Here is a 20,523-nt window from a genome sequence, read left to right as displayed (position 1 = left end):
CAGAGTCAACACATTTATTCTGTGAGTCAACTCCACAATCGATTCATTACTGATTCATTACTGATTCATTAATCCCCCATTAATGATTCACTAATGATTCATTACTGACTCCTCAGTGATTCAGTGTTCATTATGGAACAAAACTGCAGGACGGTGACACACACACACACACACACACGCATACACACTTCTATTAATAATAAGTAAAATTATATAATAATCCACAACGCAGCTCTACAATAAGTGCAAAAGTTATTGCACCCTGATTCACATAGGTCTTTTTACTTTGTTAAATTCAATTAATTATATCTAACATTCTGTTTATTTTTTATTATGTTCCTGTTTATTTTTTTTCCTCATTTCATTTCACAAAATTGGTGCATCCTTCTTTGTTTGATTAAATAATTGTCTGTTTCATTATTTTATTCTTTCTTACTTTCTAAACTTACTTTAACTTCTCTTTCTTTTTTCTTTCCTTTAAATTGAATAATAAAATCATTCTTTCCTATTTATTACATTTTTTTATTCTTAATTTTTTAATACCGTAATTCATTATTTTTTCATACATCCTTCCTTCCATTCTTTAATTATTTATATTATTAATTTATTTTTATTTTATTTTATTCTATTTTAAATTAATTCCATAAATTAATTAATTAATTGATTAATCAATCCAGTAATCATTTCTTTTATTTAATTGTTACTTGCTTTCTTTAATTTGTTCAGTCTTTCTTTCTTACTTTCAGCTTGTTTAAATTTTTGATTTCTTTAATATAACAAAGTGTTAATTTGAGTGTGTTGAGTTTTTTTTTTCAAGTCATTAGATTAAAAAAACATACGGTATGGGGTGGGGATACAAACTTTTGCACATATTTTTCAAGATAGATGCTGACTGAAACTCTGAAAGTGTCTGTAATATTAATCATAACTGATACCCTGATAATGTTCTGTAATGTGGATTGATTGTATAACTGAATGAATATGACTATGGTGGGGTGTACAAACTTTTGCCCTATTGTGTAAATGTCTTGTGGCTGTATCACAGTGAATGGAGGTGAGTCAGTGTGTTCTGAAGGAGGAGGATCATCATTCAGTCATGAGACAAAGTGCTTCATTACACAAGACGGGTTTGATCATTAACAAGGTGGGAAACTACGCCACACTGCAGTGTTTCCCCAAACACCCCCGCACACACACACACACACACACACACACACACACACACACACACACACACACACACACACTTACCTCATGAGAGTTGACACCGTGTGCTACCTGAGTCTTACACACTGTAACAATAACCAGAAAACATAACCACATTACGGCTGAGAATTAACCTCAGAAACTCACAGAATCATTTTATTAAAGACACAAACTATACACTTCATAAGGTTATTCTAGCCAATCATCATCCAGGATGCAGACGAGCTCGGCCAATCAAAACTCATTGTTTATTGACACACTGAGTGTAAAGAAGAAATCCGACTTTTGGAAGGTGATGTATAGAGTAAAAAGATGTTATGAAGTGTGTATGAAAGTGTTCATACTGAAGAGGAAGGTTATGTTAATAAGGCATTATGAAGTAGTTATGAAGACGTATGTGATTAGGAAGGTGATGTATAAAGTAACAAGATGTTTTGATGTGTTTATGTGTACTCTAAGAGGATAGAGTAAATTTATAGCGTTTTAAGATGTTATGAAGTGCTTATGAAGGTGTACATGAAGAGGAAGGTGATGTCCTGAGGAAGAAGACATTATGAAGTTCTTTAGAAGGTGTACGTACTGAAGGGGAAGGTGATGTACAGAGTGATAAGATGTTATGAAGTGATTATGAAGATGTACAGAATAAGAAGGCATTATGAAGTATTTATGAAGGTGTTCATTTCGAGGAAGGTGATGTATATGTTAATAAGGTGTTATGAAGTGATTATTAGGGTATACATACTGAAGGGGAAGGTGATGTCTTTCTTACGGAGCTGATCTAACATGTCAGGGCCACACCCACTGCTGAGCACCAGGAACGGAGGAGAGCAGATCCGCTCATCTAGCATAGATTAGGTTACACAAAGGTTAGCACAAGGGTTAGCACTAGGTTAGCACATTAGCACAAATGCTACATTCTATTTTAAAACCAAAGCTGTAGATTAGGGCGGGGACAGAGGGGGATTGGGGGAGTGTTCCTTTAAAAATCTGCTCTATACTTTTTGATCCATAGACAGCTACATCTTCCATCACATCCTTTCATACGATGAATGCTGACTGGAAAATATCCGCCAGCTGGTGACTGATGATTCCGCTAATGTTTGTGCGTTAGCAGTAGCTCGGCTTGCGTCTTGGTATGGTAACTTTTTTTTTTTACCACATTACTGCTGCAGAACTGTCCAAAAGACAAGCTTGCTGTTGTTGCCATGGTAACCAGTTAGAGGTAAACAGCTTCTAGTGTGTGCAGAGTTTCATCTTCAGCAGCAAAACAAGCTCTGAGCAATTAATCATCTCCTGACAGAAAGTAGTTTTAGTCACTGTGTGTGTGTGTGTGTGTGTGTGTGTGTTAGAGCCCGGTGCAGCGGTTAAGTGCGAGATGGTGTGATGTGATACAGCAGGGACCGTAGTGTTATCGTTCTTTTCCCAGGAAACCGCTCTGTGTTGTTTCCTACGCTAATCTCCATGGAAGTAGTTGCCTGGTGAATGAGAGAGTCACAGGCGTGGAATTCCAAACACAGCTCTTGGCTGTTACAGATTGGAGCCAAGACTGTTAGACGCATACATCTGGCACACACGTACATCTGGCAGAAACAAGCTTTATTTACATGTGAGCTCATATCTGTGCTAATGTTTGTAAAATTTGATCAGTTACTCATCCTTTAATGTAGGCGTATGATTATAAGATGATGTGCGGTAAATGACTGTTATCCTCACAGACACGCTTATATACTGTAAATCATTCCTTTGCCATCTTTCAGCTACTTAATAATTTCTCGGTTAAATCCAGACTCGTTAACAGACACCGTTTTACTGGTATCTGTCCTGCTGCTGTAGCTTGAGGTATTCCTCAAGGCTTAGTACTTAGTCCTGTTTTTTTCTCATTATGTTTTGTATTACCGAAAGATGGATGAAAACAATACTTCGATTTATTGGTCCCAAGTTCTTGGTGTCTAAAGATCCCAAGGCCCCTGCCTTTTTTGTTAAGTTTTACATCAGGAAAATAATTTTAAAAAATTTACAAAACCTTTTTAATCTCTCATGCTTTTAGTTGTATGCTGCTTTTTTATCATTTGCAACCACAAAAAAAAAAAACAGCAGTTTTATAACAGAAAAACATTGTCATACCCATACCCAATACAAACTCCCGAAGACTAAGTGAGGAATAAAAGCACACTGTGTTGCCCCCACTGACCTTTACAAAGTATTATTATTAGTAGTAATATAAGTAGTAGTTTTAATAGTTTAATTATTAGAAGTGGTAATTAATAGTAATACAATTAGCTGTGGCTCTAGTAGAAGTAGTATAAATAGTAGTAGTAGGACTATAAGTAGTACTATTAATAGTTGTTATTATTATTATTGCTACTTTGTTAAAGGAGTCATAAAAATAATAGTAGTAATTTAATTACTAGTTGTTGTAGTATAAGTAGGTCTAGTACTAGGTGTAGTAGCAGCAGCAGTACCAGTGAAATTGCTGTTAATTTTATTGATGCTGTATTAGTAGTAGTTTTTGTAGAATTAGTAGTAGTAAAAATATAAGTAGTAGGAGTAATAGTAGTAGTTGCTGTTATTTTGCTGTGTTATATTGTCGATAATGGCTTCTTTCTTATTAAGATGCTGAACAGAGCTTGTGGTATTACCTCACTCTTTCTGGAGGTTTTTTCTTAATAAAAGGCATGTAAAGTGAAATCACATAACAGCATTAAATTAATGGAAATGCATGATGGAGGTTTCACATTGGAGATGACTTTAAATACGTATAATTTTTTAACTACGTAGATAACAAACCCTCACTGTCCCCTCTTTATCATCAGCTCGATTCCCACACTCCGATTCCCACAGTGATGAGCGGTCTGTGGTGACAGTGTGAACTGACCCTTTATACACTCCTCCATTTTGTGAATCAGTGTGTAAGACTTGAAGCGGTCGAGCAGCGTGCGGATACCAGGAAGAGGATCCAGGATCACAGTCTCCGGATGGGCGTCGATGTACTCCTGAAAAGAATACGTTTGTAATAAACTGGACGATTAATAACTAATCCAACATGATGTCTAAACTGTAAACAAAAGCTTCTAAAACCAGTTGTTTTAAAAGATGTATAAAAGTCCTGCAGTCCAGCTGTGTGATGAAGCTGTAGCTCTACCTGTAGACTCTGCACCACTCTCTGAGCCTCAATCACGTTCTGATCAGCTTCCACAATGTGGTCCGTCAGTTTGTGGATGATGGCGTCCAGCGGGCCCTGTTCCTCCAGTCGCCTGCTCAGATCCAGCTGCAGAACCACAGTGGAGTCAACAGGTCAATATTCATTATGATTATTATATTTATAGATATAGGTGCATTACCAAGACAAACCAGGAACAATCTATCACACATGACCTTTCTCCTAACTCCAAGAACTGCTTCTGCACAGTACGTACACTACTAAGGGTCCTTCTGTTGTAACCATATGTATTACTCAGCATGCCACGTGTTGTCCAGTGGTTAATGACACTAACTGTGGGTCTCAGCATAGGTAAGAGTAGGTCTGTACAGTTCACAGAAATGTGGAGAGAGCAGCTGCCTGACAAAACCCACATTCACAACCAGGCACAGAAGCACTTTCAGTAAGAACACACACCTGATAACATTATGTCGTCCTAAACAACACGCCGTCTCTGCAGTAATCACTTTTACAGGTAAGTCATTCTGAATATCCTCTGAACCGCCCGTGTTGTTCTGTTCACGAGTAATGCAAGTTCCAAAGCTAACTAGCATCTAACACAAGGCTAAATCCCAAATCACTCACGAGGTTGTGCTGTTGTACTGAATATCAGCACAGTTGTGATATCTTCAGTGCATGGGCTGCGACCTCATAGCATCATGGCCGTGCTGATATTTTTCTAAGATTCTTCCTAATATCTATTTGTTTTATTCTTGTTACTTGTGTTATTTAAGTGTTTCTTGGATAATGAAGGGGGTCGTATATTTTGCAAAGAAGCTTCTGTTGTAGGGTTCTGCTCATAATTTTAGAGTAAGTTTTATTGGTCATGTTATTCAAAAAAGGTTTAATGTAGAACATCTCTTAGAACCCTCATGAACTCTCAAAGAACCCTTGATGAAGCATTTTTAAGATGGTATATATCAAGTGGGTAATTGTGTAGTACAAGCTTACAAGAAGATCTTCTTAAAACCTAGAAAAAATACACAAAAATAAGGTTCCTCAAGGGTTCTTTAATTGCTCATTGAATGTGTAAAGGTTCTAATCTTTCTAAAAGCTTTGTTTTTTTCCCTGTTTGGCCCCATGGAAGGGACTATGAACCAATATATGGGAGGGCCCTATGACAATGTGATAATGGGATTATGGATAATAAAAGATTCTTAACCTGGTTGCAGAGTTCTACAAGCTACTCTTTCTACCTGGGAAACACTGAGCGGATTGTTCTTGTACAGGAACAACCGAGGAAATGAAGTGTATTTTCTAAGCGTGCATAAAAGGAGACTATTTATTCACTGTGTTTAATGAACAGCATACAGTCTTATCTAGACTGATTTATTGCAGGAGTAAAAGGCACGTAACGTATTTAAACGTCTAAAGGTTATTACTGTGTTCCTTAAACAGAGCAATGAACTTTGCTCTGATTAACTGTCTGTTTATAATAAACACACAATATCAAGAATATCTTTTCGTTCAAACAGAACAACACAGACCCACAATGTGTCAGAAGATCTTCAGAAAATCAGATCTTTTTAAATTCGATAAAATAAATGAGCTTAGAGGAAAGTATCAGGCTAAAGCTTATAATACCCCTGTGTTTTTTTTTTCCCATCCAGTACAGGGTCAAGGGAGACTCAAGGTCCAGGGGACTAAGAGCACTAGGCAGGGTTCACCAGTGCAATGCAGGGCACACAAGCACATACCTACTCACTGTGGGCATTATGGGTACTCTGGACAATTTGGAAACCAAGCCTACTCTGCATGACTGTGGACTATAAAGTATCCTGAGGAAACCCACAAAGCACAGAGAAAACATGCAAACTTCACGCACACACACACACCTGAGGCAGGAATCGAATTCTTGATGCTGGACATACAAGGCCCCAGCGTTAACCGATACACCACTGTGCTGCTTTTGCACGCTTGCATTGTCCACATTATTGCACAAACACCAGTTTGATCAGTTTTTTTGCTGGAAAAATAAATATTTGTTTCTCGCATTTCTTTTCACGGCCATTTTTTCTGTTTTGGTTTCAATATTTTTGAGCTGGGACTTTAATTTTAAACCATTTTGGATTTTTTAGAGTTTTGTTAGAAATTATTAAAGGATCTCCCATAGGGCTTCTGTGGAAGACCTGGGTTCGATTTCCAGCCAATGCTCAAACCCCAGCCACTGGATAAAAACCCCAAACCAGATAAAATAGGAAGGTTGCATCAGAAAGACAGTGTAAAGCCTGTGCCAAGCTTGTGTGGAGACCCGATAGTCCGCTGTGGTGACCCCTTGCCAGGAGCAGCCGAAAGACCAACAACAACATTAAAGGATCTCCTGTATCTATAGGGGAAACCATAAATATTATACCTTCTACATGGACCCCTTTGACTCTTTGCCCCCTCATCACTGTCTCTATTAGTAAGCGTTTTAAATAGAACAATTTTGATGAATTTGCAATCCTTAATTATGCACATTTTCAATAACTATTTTCATCTTGTCAGAGAGTTATGGTTAGGGTTTCAGAATGTATGATAAGTAACTTTGCAATTTGTTTTTCCCAATTACCATGAATATTGCAATATTGTTTTAATCAAATTCTAAAATAGCCAATATGAAAAAAAAGTATTAAATCTTTAAAATTGTAAAATGCTACATTTTCTTCTATTTAATTTCAGTTTTAATCAATATAACTCCTAAACATTATAATCTATAACGCTAATGTATGGATGGAAACCTCCTTACAAATATATATTTATATGGTAGAAATGTCTCTGAGAATTGCATTTCCTTTCCCAAAGAATCAGAATGATCTAAATTATTAGCTCTTTTAAGCAATCAGGAAGTGCTTTCTGGCTTCACACTGATGCATTACCATGTCGCTTATTCAAAGAAGGTCTAACCTATTAAATTAAATAAGAAATGTAATGTGCTCTGTGTGCTTGATGCTTGATGTCACGATTAAACTAATAAAGAAACATAAAGCAACTGGTAGAACGGAGTCAGTCCTCAGAGAAATGTCCTCAGACATGACCCAGAAAAAACGATCTCTGGATTTGTGACGGAAGATAATAAGCTGAGCTGGCGGTCGAAAATGTGTGGGCTGAAAGTACTAAAAATAAGACTACAAGGAGAGCTCGGAGTACAGAGTACCAGAGCCGGGTCCTGTGGGACTGACCCTCTAGAGCATGCAGGTTTTCTTTGGAAGAAAGTGCTGGGATATTTGGCAGAAAGGATGAAGCTTTTTGAAGGAGGAGGAGGGGGAGAGCGGGAATTACATCATTATCTACGGTCATCAGGTTCGAGGTCATGGCTTAGAGACCCATGCCAGTTCAGCGATGTGGGGAGAAGAGACGCTTCCTGTACGCTGTTATAAATGATGCCATGGAAGACCGATGTTTTGTTCCCCAGAGTGCCATTATTTTTGCTTTCAGGCTGTAATAATGTATCCATTTTTCTTGTTATAATAATAAACAGAACAAACTTTAAAGCTACTGCAATTGTTTCACACGGAGCTAATGTTTACACTGGGGAATTAATCTGAGGGAAAGGCACTGGCACTACAACTTCAGGACCAAGTGCACCGAGAGCACAGAGCAAATCTTTTCCTCTCCAGACTGTTCCTCTCTAGGCTCTTCTTTTTCATGTTCATCTCCAGTATGTTCCTCTGCAGGCTGTTCCTCTCCATGCTGTTCCTCTTCAGACTGTTTTCCTTTCCAGGCTGTTCCTCTACACGCTGCTTTTCTCCATGTTGTTCCTGTCCAGGCTGTTGCTCTGAAGGCTGTTTCTCTCCATGCTGTTTCTCTCCAGGCTGTTCCTCTCCATGCTGTTCCTCTCCAGGCTGTTTCTTTCCATGCTGTTTCTCTCCACGCTATTCTTCTGCAGACTGTTCCACTTCAGACTGTTTCTCTCTGCAGGCACTGGCACTACAGCTTCAGAACCAAGTGCACCGAGAGCACAGGGCCAATCTGGTTCTCTACATTCCTTTCCATGCAGTTTCTCCAGACTGTCTATTTCTAGACTGTCTATTTCCCTTAATGCTGTTCCACTTCATGCTGTTTCTTTTCATGCTGTTCCTCTCCATTCTGTTCCTCTCCAGACTGTTCCTCTCCAGGCTGTTTTTCTCCATGCTGTTTCTCTCCAGGCTCTTCCTCTCCAGACTGTTCCTCTCCATGCTGTTCCTCTCCATGCTGTTTCTCTCCATGCTGTTTCTCTCCATTCGGTTCCACTCCAGTCTGTTCCTATCTAGGCTGTTCCCTTTCTAGACTGTTCCTCTCCATGCTTTTCCTCTCCAGACTGTTCCTTTCCAGGATTTTCCCTTTCTAGGCTGTTTCTCTTCAGTCTGTTACTTTCCAGACTGTTCCTCCATACTCACACCACGTTTGGACCTGCAGTGTCTCAGACCTTCAGAAATGTACAACCTTCAGCACTTTAGGACCATAGGATTTTCAGCACTTTCAGAACATTATGACCTTACAATCCAGCCAGAGACATGTACTGTATATACACACACACACACACACACACACACACACACTCACACAATACAAAGTACATACACTGTGCGCACATATGGCGTGCACACATAGGGCCCACACTTGGTACATACAGCACACACAGGTCACACTAATGGCACACAACATACACACACACACAAACACATTACACACTAATGACATTAGATGGGCCAGGGGTAGCTCAGTGGTTAAGGCATTGGACTACGGTTCGGAAGATCCCAGGTTCAAACCCCACAACCACCAAGTTGCCACTGTTGGGCCCTTGAGCAAGGCCCTTAACCCTCAACTGCTCAGATGTGTAATGAGATAAAAATGTAAGTCGCTCTGGATAAGAGTGTTTGCCAATGACTAAATGTAAATGTACATTACGCATAATACACACAAATGGCACACACTGTAGACACACTTAGTACACACACACACACACACACGCACACAATAAACATGGTATGAACATGATACACCAGCTCACATACACATTTACTACACACAGTAAATACATGGTACATAAACAGTACAAACACACATACACACACGGCACATACACTACACTCAAATAGAACACACACTTACACACATTTCACACACAATAAATGCATGGTGCATAAACAGTACACACATGGTACGAATAAACAGCACAAACAGCGCACAAACACACACACACACACACACACACACACAGTGCTCAGTGAGAGAGTGACTGTGTGGGATGAAACTAAACCCCCTCTGGGTCTGCCTCTGGCCCGTATTTATTCTTCCTCCTCATCCAGCCGGTTCTTCCTGAAAATCACTTCAGTGTGTGTTTCTGCTCTCTTTACATCCTCATTACACACACACACACACACACACACACAAACACACAGTGGAGGTTACTGCAAACACTCCCCGTGTCTATTACAGAACTATAAGCCTCCACTTATCTGTCAGGATTAAAGGACATTAATGAGAGCTGAAGGTTCTGTTCTGTTCATGCCACAGAACCGGTTCTGGGTTTAAAGGAAAGGAAGTGTTCCTGGGGCCGTGAATGAAGTGTTTACTTAAGTCCCGGGTGTGTGTGTGCGGGGGGGGTTTGGGGGTAATCAGTTATTACCAACCACACGCTAAAAAGGACAACCCTGCACCTGCAACCTGCTGATCAAATCATCACAATACAAGGATTTGTTTTTATTTGTATTTCTCTTGCTGTCTTATTGTGTGTGTGTGTGTGTGTGTGTGTGCTCTCACAACCATTATAAAAATTACACTCCCAGATTTTTCTTTTCTGGTCCCTCTTTCTCCACTGGAACCTACAACAGCGTAGGTCTGTAAGAAAGGCCCTTTTTCAAAAATGTTAATTACAGAACCCTTAGGAACCACAAATAACCTTTTTTGTCTAAGAGTAAAGAGTTTCTTTAAAAGTTAATAATTAAAAAATAAAGGTTCAAGAAAAAAAAGTTCTTCCTCCTGTCATCTCCTGTTATACTGAACTTCCAGCTTCCTAACACACAGTATGTCTTCAAATCAATTGTTATCACCCAGATGAGGATGGGTTCCCTGTTAAGTCTGGGTTTCTCTCAAGGTTTTTTCCCTTTTTTTTGTGGATTTTTTCCCGATTTTCTCCCCTAATTTAGTTGCGTTTTTTAGGCTTCTACTACCACTCAGTCGGGAGGGCGAAGACTATCCCGTGTTTCCTATAAAACACGTGACGCGAGCCGACCACATCTTTTCGAACTGCTTGCTCACGCACCGTTAGGGGCGGAGTAACACACTCGGAGGAAAGCGCTAGCCGCTCCTTCCGCGTGCGCGAGCTCACAGGCGCCCCTGATTGGCTGTAGAGCCGTGATTAATGTGGGAGCGCAGGTACCTGTCATCCCTTCCCCCTGAGAGAGCTCGGCCAATCAGCTCTCTCTAGACCTCCGGCTGCGAGAGGTTACAGCATCACCCGGGAATCGAACCAGATGATAGGGCAAGCACTTTACCACTGCGCCACTCGGAGGCTTCAAGGTTTCTTCCTACTGCCATCTCAAGGACCTCGACTTGTTCATCAGGGACAATCTGATCATTTTGATTTATAAACATTCTTTTCGCAGATTTCAAATTAATTTCGATACTTTTTTTTTCATCTTTAAAGCTGCTTTGTGACAATGACCTTGTTAAAACTGCTATACAAATAAAATATACCTGAATTTAATTGAATATAATCAAACCTTGTTTAAGACTACTGAAACGTACCAGGCGCTGGGGTTAAGTGTATCAGATCCATGCCCGAGTCTGGAGTGTGAGAGCAGCTTGAGGCCGAGTTCACAACAAAAGATTCAGATCAAAACAGTCTTGGCACTGATTCTGTCCAAGATTTCTTTTGTTAGTTTCCTGGATCCCATTAATCCGCTGAACAAGAACCGTTTTACTCGGTGCTTAAATTGGTGCTGTTTAATACATTTTTAAAATACTTTTTTAAACTTTTAATATACTTTTTCTGCTTTCATGTTCTATTTCTAATGTTTAGCATTGTGTTTTATTCAATTCAATTAAACTCCATTTTATTTAAATAGCACTTTTAACAACGCTCACTGTCACAATGCATCTTTACAGAGTTACAAAAAAACTGATGGAAATAAATGAGAAAAGTGTATAGAAAAAGGTATAACGTATAATTATCAGTTTTATTCTAAGGCTGCATGGTGGAGTAGTGGTTAACCCTGTGGCTCCTCCAGGGTTGAGGGTGCGATTTCCACCTCGGGTTTGTGTACGTGGATTTAGTGGGTTTCCTCCGGAGTGAATGAGATTTATTCTTCTGTTGGGCTTTTAAGATTGTTTTATCATGCACATTCTGAATTTATTTATTTATTTATTTATTTATTTATTAATTCATTCAATTATTCTACAGGAAAGGGTTTAGGTAAGCCACTGTTGGTTTAAATGCTCTATACCTATAAAGTTAATGTCCTCCTACATTATTCACGTACTGCTATAAGAGGCTGGGAACCCTTTATTATCACATCCACCTGTAAAGAATAACCTGTCCTATATAACCTGCGTAATTAGCAATAATTTGGATCATTTTCAGAAACAAGTGGTTCTTTAAGTGTTGGCTGGATAATTAAGCGCTCTTAGCTTTCTTAAAGGGTTTGATGTGCCTTTGCTGTCAGGGTTCTACGTGTCCATCAGGACGAGGGTGGAAGACGTATGTGTGTGTAGACCGTTCTGTTTAAAGATGATGAAGATGGAGGAAAGCTCCACCTGGTACTAGAGTCACGTAGTAACCGCAAAACCGCCAGTCTTATCACAGACATTATGTCATCGATTATTCAAGGGAGATTGATTGTAACTGGGTGTGACGAAGTAAGATAAAGATGTCAGTGTGTGTGTGTGTGTGTGTGTGTGTGTGTTCCCCCTTCTGTCCACACCCTCTGTTTATCTTCATTCTGGCCTTGACAATGTCATCTCTCTCAGCATTGAATGGATTGCGTGCATGCATGGGTGTGTGTGTCTGTGCCTGTGTGTGTGTGTGTGTGTGTGTGTGTGTGTTTTAGCTGAGTCAGTCCTTATCTAGCTGTCTGTCAGATATTAAAGAGCTCAGCTAAAGGCTGCAGGACCTTGACCGTGTCTCGCTGCCCTGCCCATTTGTCTATAACCAACCTTCACACACACAAACACACACACACACACACCACACACACACATATACACACACACACACATACACACACTGGTGTGTAACTCAATGTCAAGTTCGGCGCCTCGGATGGGATTAGGCTTTTATTCTAGGTGCTTATTGCAGGGGCGTGACCAGGCTTGATCATTACTAGGTCACGTGACCTGTACGCGACGGCTTAAATAAAACCTCACGAGAAATCGTTTCTCAGACACATCATCTATATTTTACAGTTCTGCTGGTTTAACCCCCATCTTAACTTGAAACCCAGGATGGGATAAATATTTATTTTTTTATAGATCTAAAATAAACTTTTCACGTGTATAAAATCTCAGAGATACACCAGGAATAATGACGTGACACACCTCCACAACTCCACATGGGAAACTAATCCCATCCAAATACTACTTCACCTCCAGCCACAACACTGTTCTACTTCTTCCTTCTGTGACATTAAATCGCAGATCAGATTAAGTGATCTCAGATTTATGTGATTAATCCAAGTCCACGCCTCTTCACGTGTGCCGGTTTCAGCGGCGTCTACATCTGCTCCCAGTTCCTGGGGGTTTCTCACGTCAGCTCCAAATGCTTGTTCGATGTCAATTCTCAGTTTGTTCGACTTATAACGTTGCTAATTAAGTCGTCTAAAAGAGCCATCTCCTCTACCTAAATCAGGCTGTAAACAAGTTCACTATTCGCTAAGTGCAAAAAGTCGCGGCGTAGTAACACAAGTTTCTTGTACTCAGGATGGTGTTTACACACTTTCTGAGCTCCATATTTAGCTTTTTTAAGTGGGTTGTTCAGGTCAGACTTGTGTTACTCTACATATATAAAGACACTATTGACAAAAACAGTGTAGTGCACTTAATCAGAGAGGATGAAGTGAGTAAGATTCAGCCTAGAGTTGTTAAGGCAGTGGACTTCTAAACAGAAGGTCCCAGGTTCAAACCCCAGCACCACCAAGTTGCCACTGTTGGGCCCCTGAACAAGGCCCCTAACCCTCAACTGCTCAGATGTATAATAAGAATTTTTTTTAAGTAAGTTGCTCTGTATAAGGGCGTCTGCCAAATGCTGTAAAGACTGCTTATAAGTTGGTGTAAGGAACACGGATTTAGGTTGCTGTGAAAGGGATGAACTCACAGGACGGGAAGGAAAAACTCTGAAAATGGGTTGCCTTCATACTGTACATCCATGAGGAAAAATCATAGGACTTTTGAGTTCGGAAATCAGGGCAGTTTCTGAAAAGTCTTGATAATTCATACCAAATCATCAGATCAGCAGTTCTCCGTAAATAACCTGTACCAGTTTCTGATCATTCGAGTCACATGTACCACGTAAGTGATTTGTGAGGACACTGAAACATTTCATGTTCAACAGGTATCCAGTACTTTAACAGATGAATGCATGTGTTTGAGGCAGTGTACCAATAACTGGTAAGGATTTAATTCACATCATATTCATGTGTGATTTAAATTAACATGCTTTGAATGAACAAAACAGCATTTCCTCTTTGATTAAAGCACGCTCTACCTGAAGCCCACACCTTTATTTAGATTAGTAACAAAACCATGCACAAGTAAGGTCAGGAAAGCGTTCTCCACCATGGAGGAGATGATCTAAGCGCAGTGTATTTTAGGAGGATGTTGAACCGCGCTGTCAGAGCGCTTGATTAAACAGGGATTAGGTTTTAGTGGACAGAAAGTGGAAGTCCTAGCGCTTTAACTAAATACTTTGCGTAGAGCGCAGGAGATTCATCACTCACCCAGACGTGTGTACAGTAAGTCGCGTCTGGAAGACGAGCGGCGGTGTAGGATGAAGCGCCTGTCTGAGCTACACACCATGACACGTTATTACCGCTGTGGAACTTATTCATGCGCAACGTTCTGTGACGTCAATCTGATGCTGAAATCAAATATTTATCAGTCGAACATCCCTGGTCGTTTTAAAGCCTCGACGAAAGCATTCCCTGTAATCGACTCCAACTGGGTCAGTGTTATTAATATTAATGGTGTAAACTCTACAAGTCGCGATACTCTGAATCGCAATACAGATGGAATCGCACAGAGGTATCATGATAATATCATGTCGGTTGGTTCCTGGAGATTCCCATCCTACTGTACTTTTATTAAATATAAAATAAAATATTCTACTGAGAATGTTTCAAGAAAATTCAAGTCCTGAGATTTTAAGATTTCTAGTGGTACATTGTGCTTCCATATTGCTTGATTAAAAATGATATGAAATATTCTTGAAGTGTACACTTGGGGACAAGGCGACATGGCCAAGGAGGTGACCTTTAAGAGTTTAAACCAACATGAGGCTGGGAAACGAAGCTAAATATGGCTCACTTCTAAACTGATGAACAGATTCTGATGTTTATTCTACACCAGAGTACTCCGCAACACATTACAGGGACGACAGGGAACATCCAGGGAAGTTCAGGAACATACCGGGACCTGGGAACTGTGTGTACACCAGCACGGTTATAGATCAGATAACCAGACGCAGGATTTCTCAGCTAATCAGGGTTGGGATTGGATGACTGCAGATATCAGACTGGAGAATGTGCAGAGTTAAAATATAACATATGGGATATAAACACACACACACACACACACACTTGGATTATTTAAGTATTTGCCCCCTCTTTGGAGAATGGAAAATTCTATTTTGGTATAGATGTGGCCTTTCTGTAGTCGTTCTACCCTCACATTAAAGGTCAATTTTTGTTTAGAAAGCTTGCCAGAGAGCTTAATGTTAGATAGTGACACTTGGTTGGTGTGTGCTTCAGGAATAAGATCCCACGATGCACCTTGAAATTAGAAGAAATGCGATGTTATTTTTTCTCAATACGATTCCGTACACAGTATGATGTTTTTGATGCGATACTACCCTGATAAACTACACCTAACAGTTTAGTGATAACGGTGTATAATTACAGGATTCTTTATCAGCGATTGTATGGACTGAGTATGAGGTTTCAGCAACATATCCATCCTAACTGCATCTCACAAAGGGCCAGCTCATAGTGGTATGACTGTATTTCGGCTTTTCTCCCAAGAGAAGCAAATGACAAGACCGATTAGACCATATCTATGCTTTATACAGATCTTTCTGATATAAATGCTGCTTATACCATTTTCAATTACACACTCTTTGCAAAAATATTTAGGGGGCCTAAATTCAAGTGTCTGATTGACTGACGCAAACATTTCGTCAGTATGAAAGCATCTCATAACGTGATTCAGATTACGCACATACTTTTTCACATACGCTCTTGCTTTAAATAATTATTCTGATGTTGCCAGATTTTTCTAATGTAAAGCCCTTGGGACTGGTGGACAGGGTGGCTCAGGCAGGTGAGGCTCTGGCCCTATGATTGGAGGGTTAGAGGTTCAAGCTCTGTCATTACTGGGTTGGCACCGTTGGGTCTGTGGGCAGGACCATTAACCATGTGACCATATATAATATCTAGCAGCCACTGTGAGGGCATCCTCAGTGCCAGTCCCAAGCCTGGAGTAATGTTTGGGGTACATTTACATTGACATCATTTGGCAGACACCCTTGCATAAGTACTTCCATCAATAAATACATCTTTACATTGCCTTACTGGGTTATCAACCAGATGTACCATCAGTCAAACACTGTTGGGAATTCTTTTGTTTGTTTGTTTTTTTTGGTGGGGATAACCCAAATACCTAAAAAACAGATAGGTCTTTAGTCGTTGTTTAACTATTGATGGTGACTCTATGGACATTTAGAGGAAATTCACTCCACCAGCTTCTGTAGGTGCTAGAACAGATACATGTCTTCCTCAATCCCTGAGGAGATGGTGGGACCAGGCCCGTGACAGGAAGTTCATCCGGCATGAAACCTGTGCCAGTGACTTGCAGATGGAATGATCTCATGACCTGACCCTGAGAAAGGGGAAAAAGCTCTCAGGACTGGATATTTTCAGGCATGTCTAGCTCTAGATCCATGCCATAAGAGACAAGACACTGCAGACTGTCCAAAAATACTGTTTTTCAGCCTCTGCTGGCGTTTGCAACACGATTATGTAAAGTACAGTTTAGAATGACTTGATAGGAAAGGGATTAAAAGGTAGATCTAAAGAAACATCTAAAAGAAGAAGTATAATGTATCACAAATAAATTATGACCGATTGACATTTGGAATGCAACTTTTGAACATGCCACGCCCACAAAAGACTCAAAGCTCCTTGTTTAAGTCGATGGGTCAGAATCACTTGTACCTGAGACTTGCATCTGTTTTACTCAAACTCAGCCCCATGTGTTATTACTGTGTACTTTATCAGTACTGTATACGATTACATTACTGATGTTCCACTGCTACAGAATTTCAACACCTGATGGTCCTCCTTCCTCAGGAGACCACAACACCACAACTCTTCTCCCTGACATTCACATTCACACCACATCAGCTTGGTGTTATCTCACACTGAGAGAGGGTTCCTGCTGGAGTATGAGACTGGGGTTGAAGGGTACTTACCTGAACCATCTCAATGCCCTGCTTCCTGCAACAACAAAAAAACACACAAAGGAGAGAAAAATTAGCATCTACAGGAAATCTGGATGTGTGTACTCTTACTGTAAAGTGACAGCTCAGAGGAGAACCCATGAAGAACCCTTGAACCCAACATCTGGACAATCATCACATGTCTCAGAGTCACACATCACTCAATCATCACATGTCACAAATTACTTCACTTCCTGTCATGAGATACGCAATGCACAGTGGACTTCCTTTTTGTTGTCGGTTGAGTCAAGTCTTTTGAAGTAGAAAATATTATTAAAGGTTACGTAACGTAATAGTGAGCCGTCAAAATGTTAGAGGTCATGTTTTAATATTAAGGGTTAAAACACCAGTTAAAAGTTATATAACAATCAAATAAAATAAGTTTTATTTTATAATCTTGTGGAAGACTTGCCAAGTTTAATATAAAAGCAGGAAAAAAAATCGTACAATGGAAACAGTGAGTGATTATGTTGTTGCTTAGCAACCGAAAGGAGGATCCCATCATTCACACAAATACAACACTGAATCCTATAACCTCAGATGCCGCCCCCACACACCGCCACACACACAGCTGACTACAGACATGTCGTGTTGGATTAACACACACCAGGGCTTACACACTGCTGCAGTAACAGGAAAGTGTGGTAATAATCTTCCACCACACAATCTCTATCAGATAGGAGCAGGAGGTCAAGGGTTGAGGTGATAAACGTGTATGTACACACACACACACACACACATGCAGGGAGATAGAGAACGAGCTATGTAGATGCATACTTCAGTTACACACCTATAGATAGACAGATTCTGTCTATGGAATTCTGTCTGATTTTCAATCAAATGCTACAAACGTGAATAATTAAATAAATCATCAAACAACCAAAAAACAAATAAATAAATATTAGGGATCTAAAAAAGATAAAGAAGGCAAAATAAGTAAAAGTACTGCACTGTACACCCTAATGCTCAAAGTAATTAAACATACTGAGTACTGTTACCTTAAATAATTACAATTAGTTCAAATTAATAGACCTATTGGAACATTTTGCTCTTTGAGTTTGTAGAAATGACACTTTTCAAGTTAGCTGAACAAATTTTATATTTTTTAGTATCTGTAAGTACTTAAGTAACAGTAACTGTCACCTTAAAGTTCCACCAACTTAAAATCTTTCAGACTAGCGATTTTGTGTCTGACGTCTGGCTATAGGGCACTGGTGGCTCAGTGTAGGTGTTTCACCTGACATGCGAAAGGCCCGGGTTCGATTCCTAACAACTGGATGAAGTGCCTGTCCCAAGCCCAGATAAAATGGGAGGGTCGTGTCAGGAAGGGCATCTGGTGTAAAACCTGTACCCAGCTTGTGTGCGGGCCGGATTGTCTGCTGTAGCGACCCACAGCCGGGATCAGCCGAAAGACCAACAACAATTTATTTGATTTGCAACAACAACAAAAAAAATGATTTAGGCTTTTCAATAACGCAAGTAAAGAACGATTAATATAAATGAGTACAACAAACACAAAAACTCATAGTTCCATAGTAAACATCATTACTTAAAACTTTGATGTAACTGATAACTTCAAATTTTTTGAGTTTTGCCAACTTATCCGGGTTTACAGTGTGTTTAAATCATTGTTAATAAATAAATCAATTAAATAAAGCTTTTTTGGAGGAGGGGGAAAGGGGAATCCAATAAATGTTAAAGCGTGTCTGGGTTAGGTTAGGTTAGGTTAATGCCATTCAACATGTTAGACATGAAAGAATGAAAAAAACATAAAAAAAGAATCTCAGTAATAATAATAATAATAATAATAAACAATTTAAAGAAAGCTAAATGTATCTAGGCCAATAAAAGTATATAGTATTATATACTATATAGCATATAGTAATAAATAAAAATAAGGAATAAACCCACAGCTGGTTTAAAAAAATATGACTCAGGTTAGTGAAATCTTTAAAAATCTTTGAGTTAATTATCCTCACAGCCTCGGGAAAACACTGCAACTTTAAGCTCTAAGACTTCTTAGCCTTCTACCTGAGGGAGCAAATAAATCATATGCCGGGTGGATGGGTGGGATCTAGCATGATGTTCTGCTCTGCTTCTGCATCTTCTGGAGTAAATATACTCTAGAGCAGGGGTCGCAACCTTAAACACTTCAAGAGCCATTTGGACCCACAGAAAAGAAAACACCAGATGTCACAAAACCCGTTTGACATCTAAAATGAAGATAACACTGCATATATAAACGAAATCTTATTTCTGCACGCAAGAAAAACATTTTGAACTCTGAAAGAAAAGACGCCATGTTTAAAGTTACTTTCAAATAAAATACTCAATGTCTCAAAGTAAAATTTTAATTATCCGCTGAACTGGGAGCAGCTTTCTTAAGCTTCCTCAGAAAGTAAAGGTGTTGGGGAGTCTTCTTAATGGTGCTGGTTGTGTTTGTTGGCTGCGTGAGGTTGCTACAGATACGCAGGTGTACCCAAGTACTATACGTGGTCACCAGCTCCACAGCTTCTCCTCTTATAAAGAGGGAGGAGGTGTATGCCCTCCCCTCCTAAAATCCACTACCATCCCCTTAGTTTTCCCCACATTGATATACAGATTATTGGCGTTATATCAGTCCACCAGCTCTTCCGCCTCCTGCCCGTGTGCTGACTCGTCGTTGTTGGTGATCAGTACAACCATAACCGTGTCTTCTGCAAACTTTATGACTGCTTGCAGAGCAATCATATGTAAGCATTGTGTACAGGAGGGGGCTGAGGACACACCCTTGTGGGGAGACAGTGTTGAGAATGATGGTGAACGATGAAACGCCATCTTAACAGATCTTAACAGACTGAGGCCTGTTTGTCGAAAAGTCCAATACCCAGTCCCAAAGCTGATGGGGTTCAGTGGGGCTGAGTTCAGTCTGTGCAGGACACTCGAGTTCTTCCACTTCAACACACTCCTAACACTCCATGTCATCATGGAGCTGACTTTGTGGATCTCACAGAATGCTGGAGGAGTGTTTGAGTTCCAGTGAACGGAAACTGTAATACTACAAAATACAAGGACGTTCTGCCCACCTGTGAGCTTCAGAATCCCACATAGGGGTAAAATGGACAGGGGTGCACATACTTTTGCCCATATCATGTAATGTTGATTAGAAAAGTTTGCAGCCTGAGACTTGAATACAATGCATTAGTGCTGTCTTGCATGTGTGTGTGTGTGTGTGTGTGTGTGTGTTCTGGAAGGGTATGTTAGCAATGTTACCCTGTAAAAGCATCCAGAAGCGGGTGGTCGGCTCGGTGCGCTCACAGATGCCCTGCTGCACTCTGTGTAACCACATTCTGCCTTTTTATGGCCAACAGTCCTCCTGGGGCCGTATTACTGTCTCATAAAAATGGCTGTAAAGTGCAACTATAACTCAAACACGGCGCTGACGCCTGAGCTGAACACCACAGGAGAG

At 40.0% G+C, this 20,523-nt stretch overlaps 1 protein-coding gene across 1 annotated transcript in view; it reads right to left on the bottom strand.

The window, feature by feature from the left end:
* The window catches only part of itpk1a (inositol-tetrakisphosphate 1-kinase a), a 31,990-nt gene that overhangs the window by 8,037 nt on the left and 3,430 nt on the right, over positions 1 to 20,523 (bottom strand). Inside the window, exons 3-7 of the mRNA XM_053489568.1 lie at positions 17,049 to 17,073; positions 4,349 to 4,474; positions 4,082 to 4,199; positions 1,949 to 2,047; positions 1,252 to 1,292 (exon numbers count right to left, since the gene is read on the bottom strand). Of these exons, the coding sequence (XP_053345543.1) occupies positions 1,252 to 1,292; positions 1,949 to 2,047; positions 4,082 to 4,199; positions 4,349 to 4,474; positions 17,049 to 17,073 (409 nt within the window). The remainder of the gene's footprint in view (positions 1 to 1,251; positions 1,293 to 1,948; positions 2,048 to 4,081; positions 4,200 to 4,348; positions 4,475 to 17,048; positions 17,074 to 20,523) is intronic.

This window comes from Clarias gariepinus, chromosome 27 (assembly GCF_024256425.1).
Source record: "Clarias gariepinus isolate MV-2021 ecotype Netherlands chromosome 27, CGAR_prim_01v2, whole genome shotgun sequence".
NCBI lineage: Eukaryota > Metazoa > Chordata > Actinopteri > Siluriformes > Clariidae > Clarias > Clarias gariepinus.
Note: the sequence above shows the minus strand (reverse complement) of the source record. Positions and strands in the feature narration are given on the sequence as shown.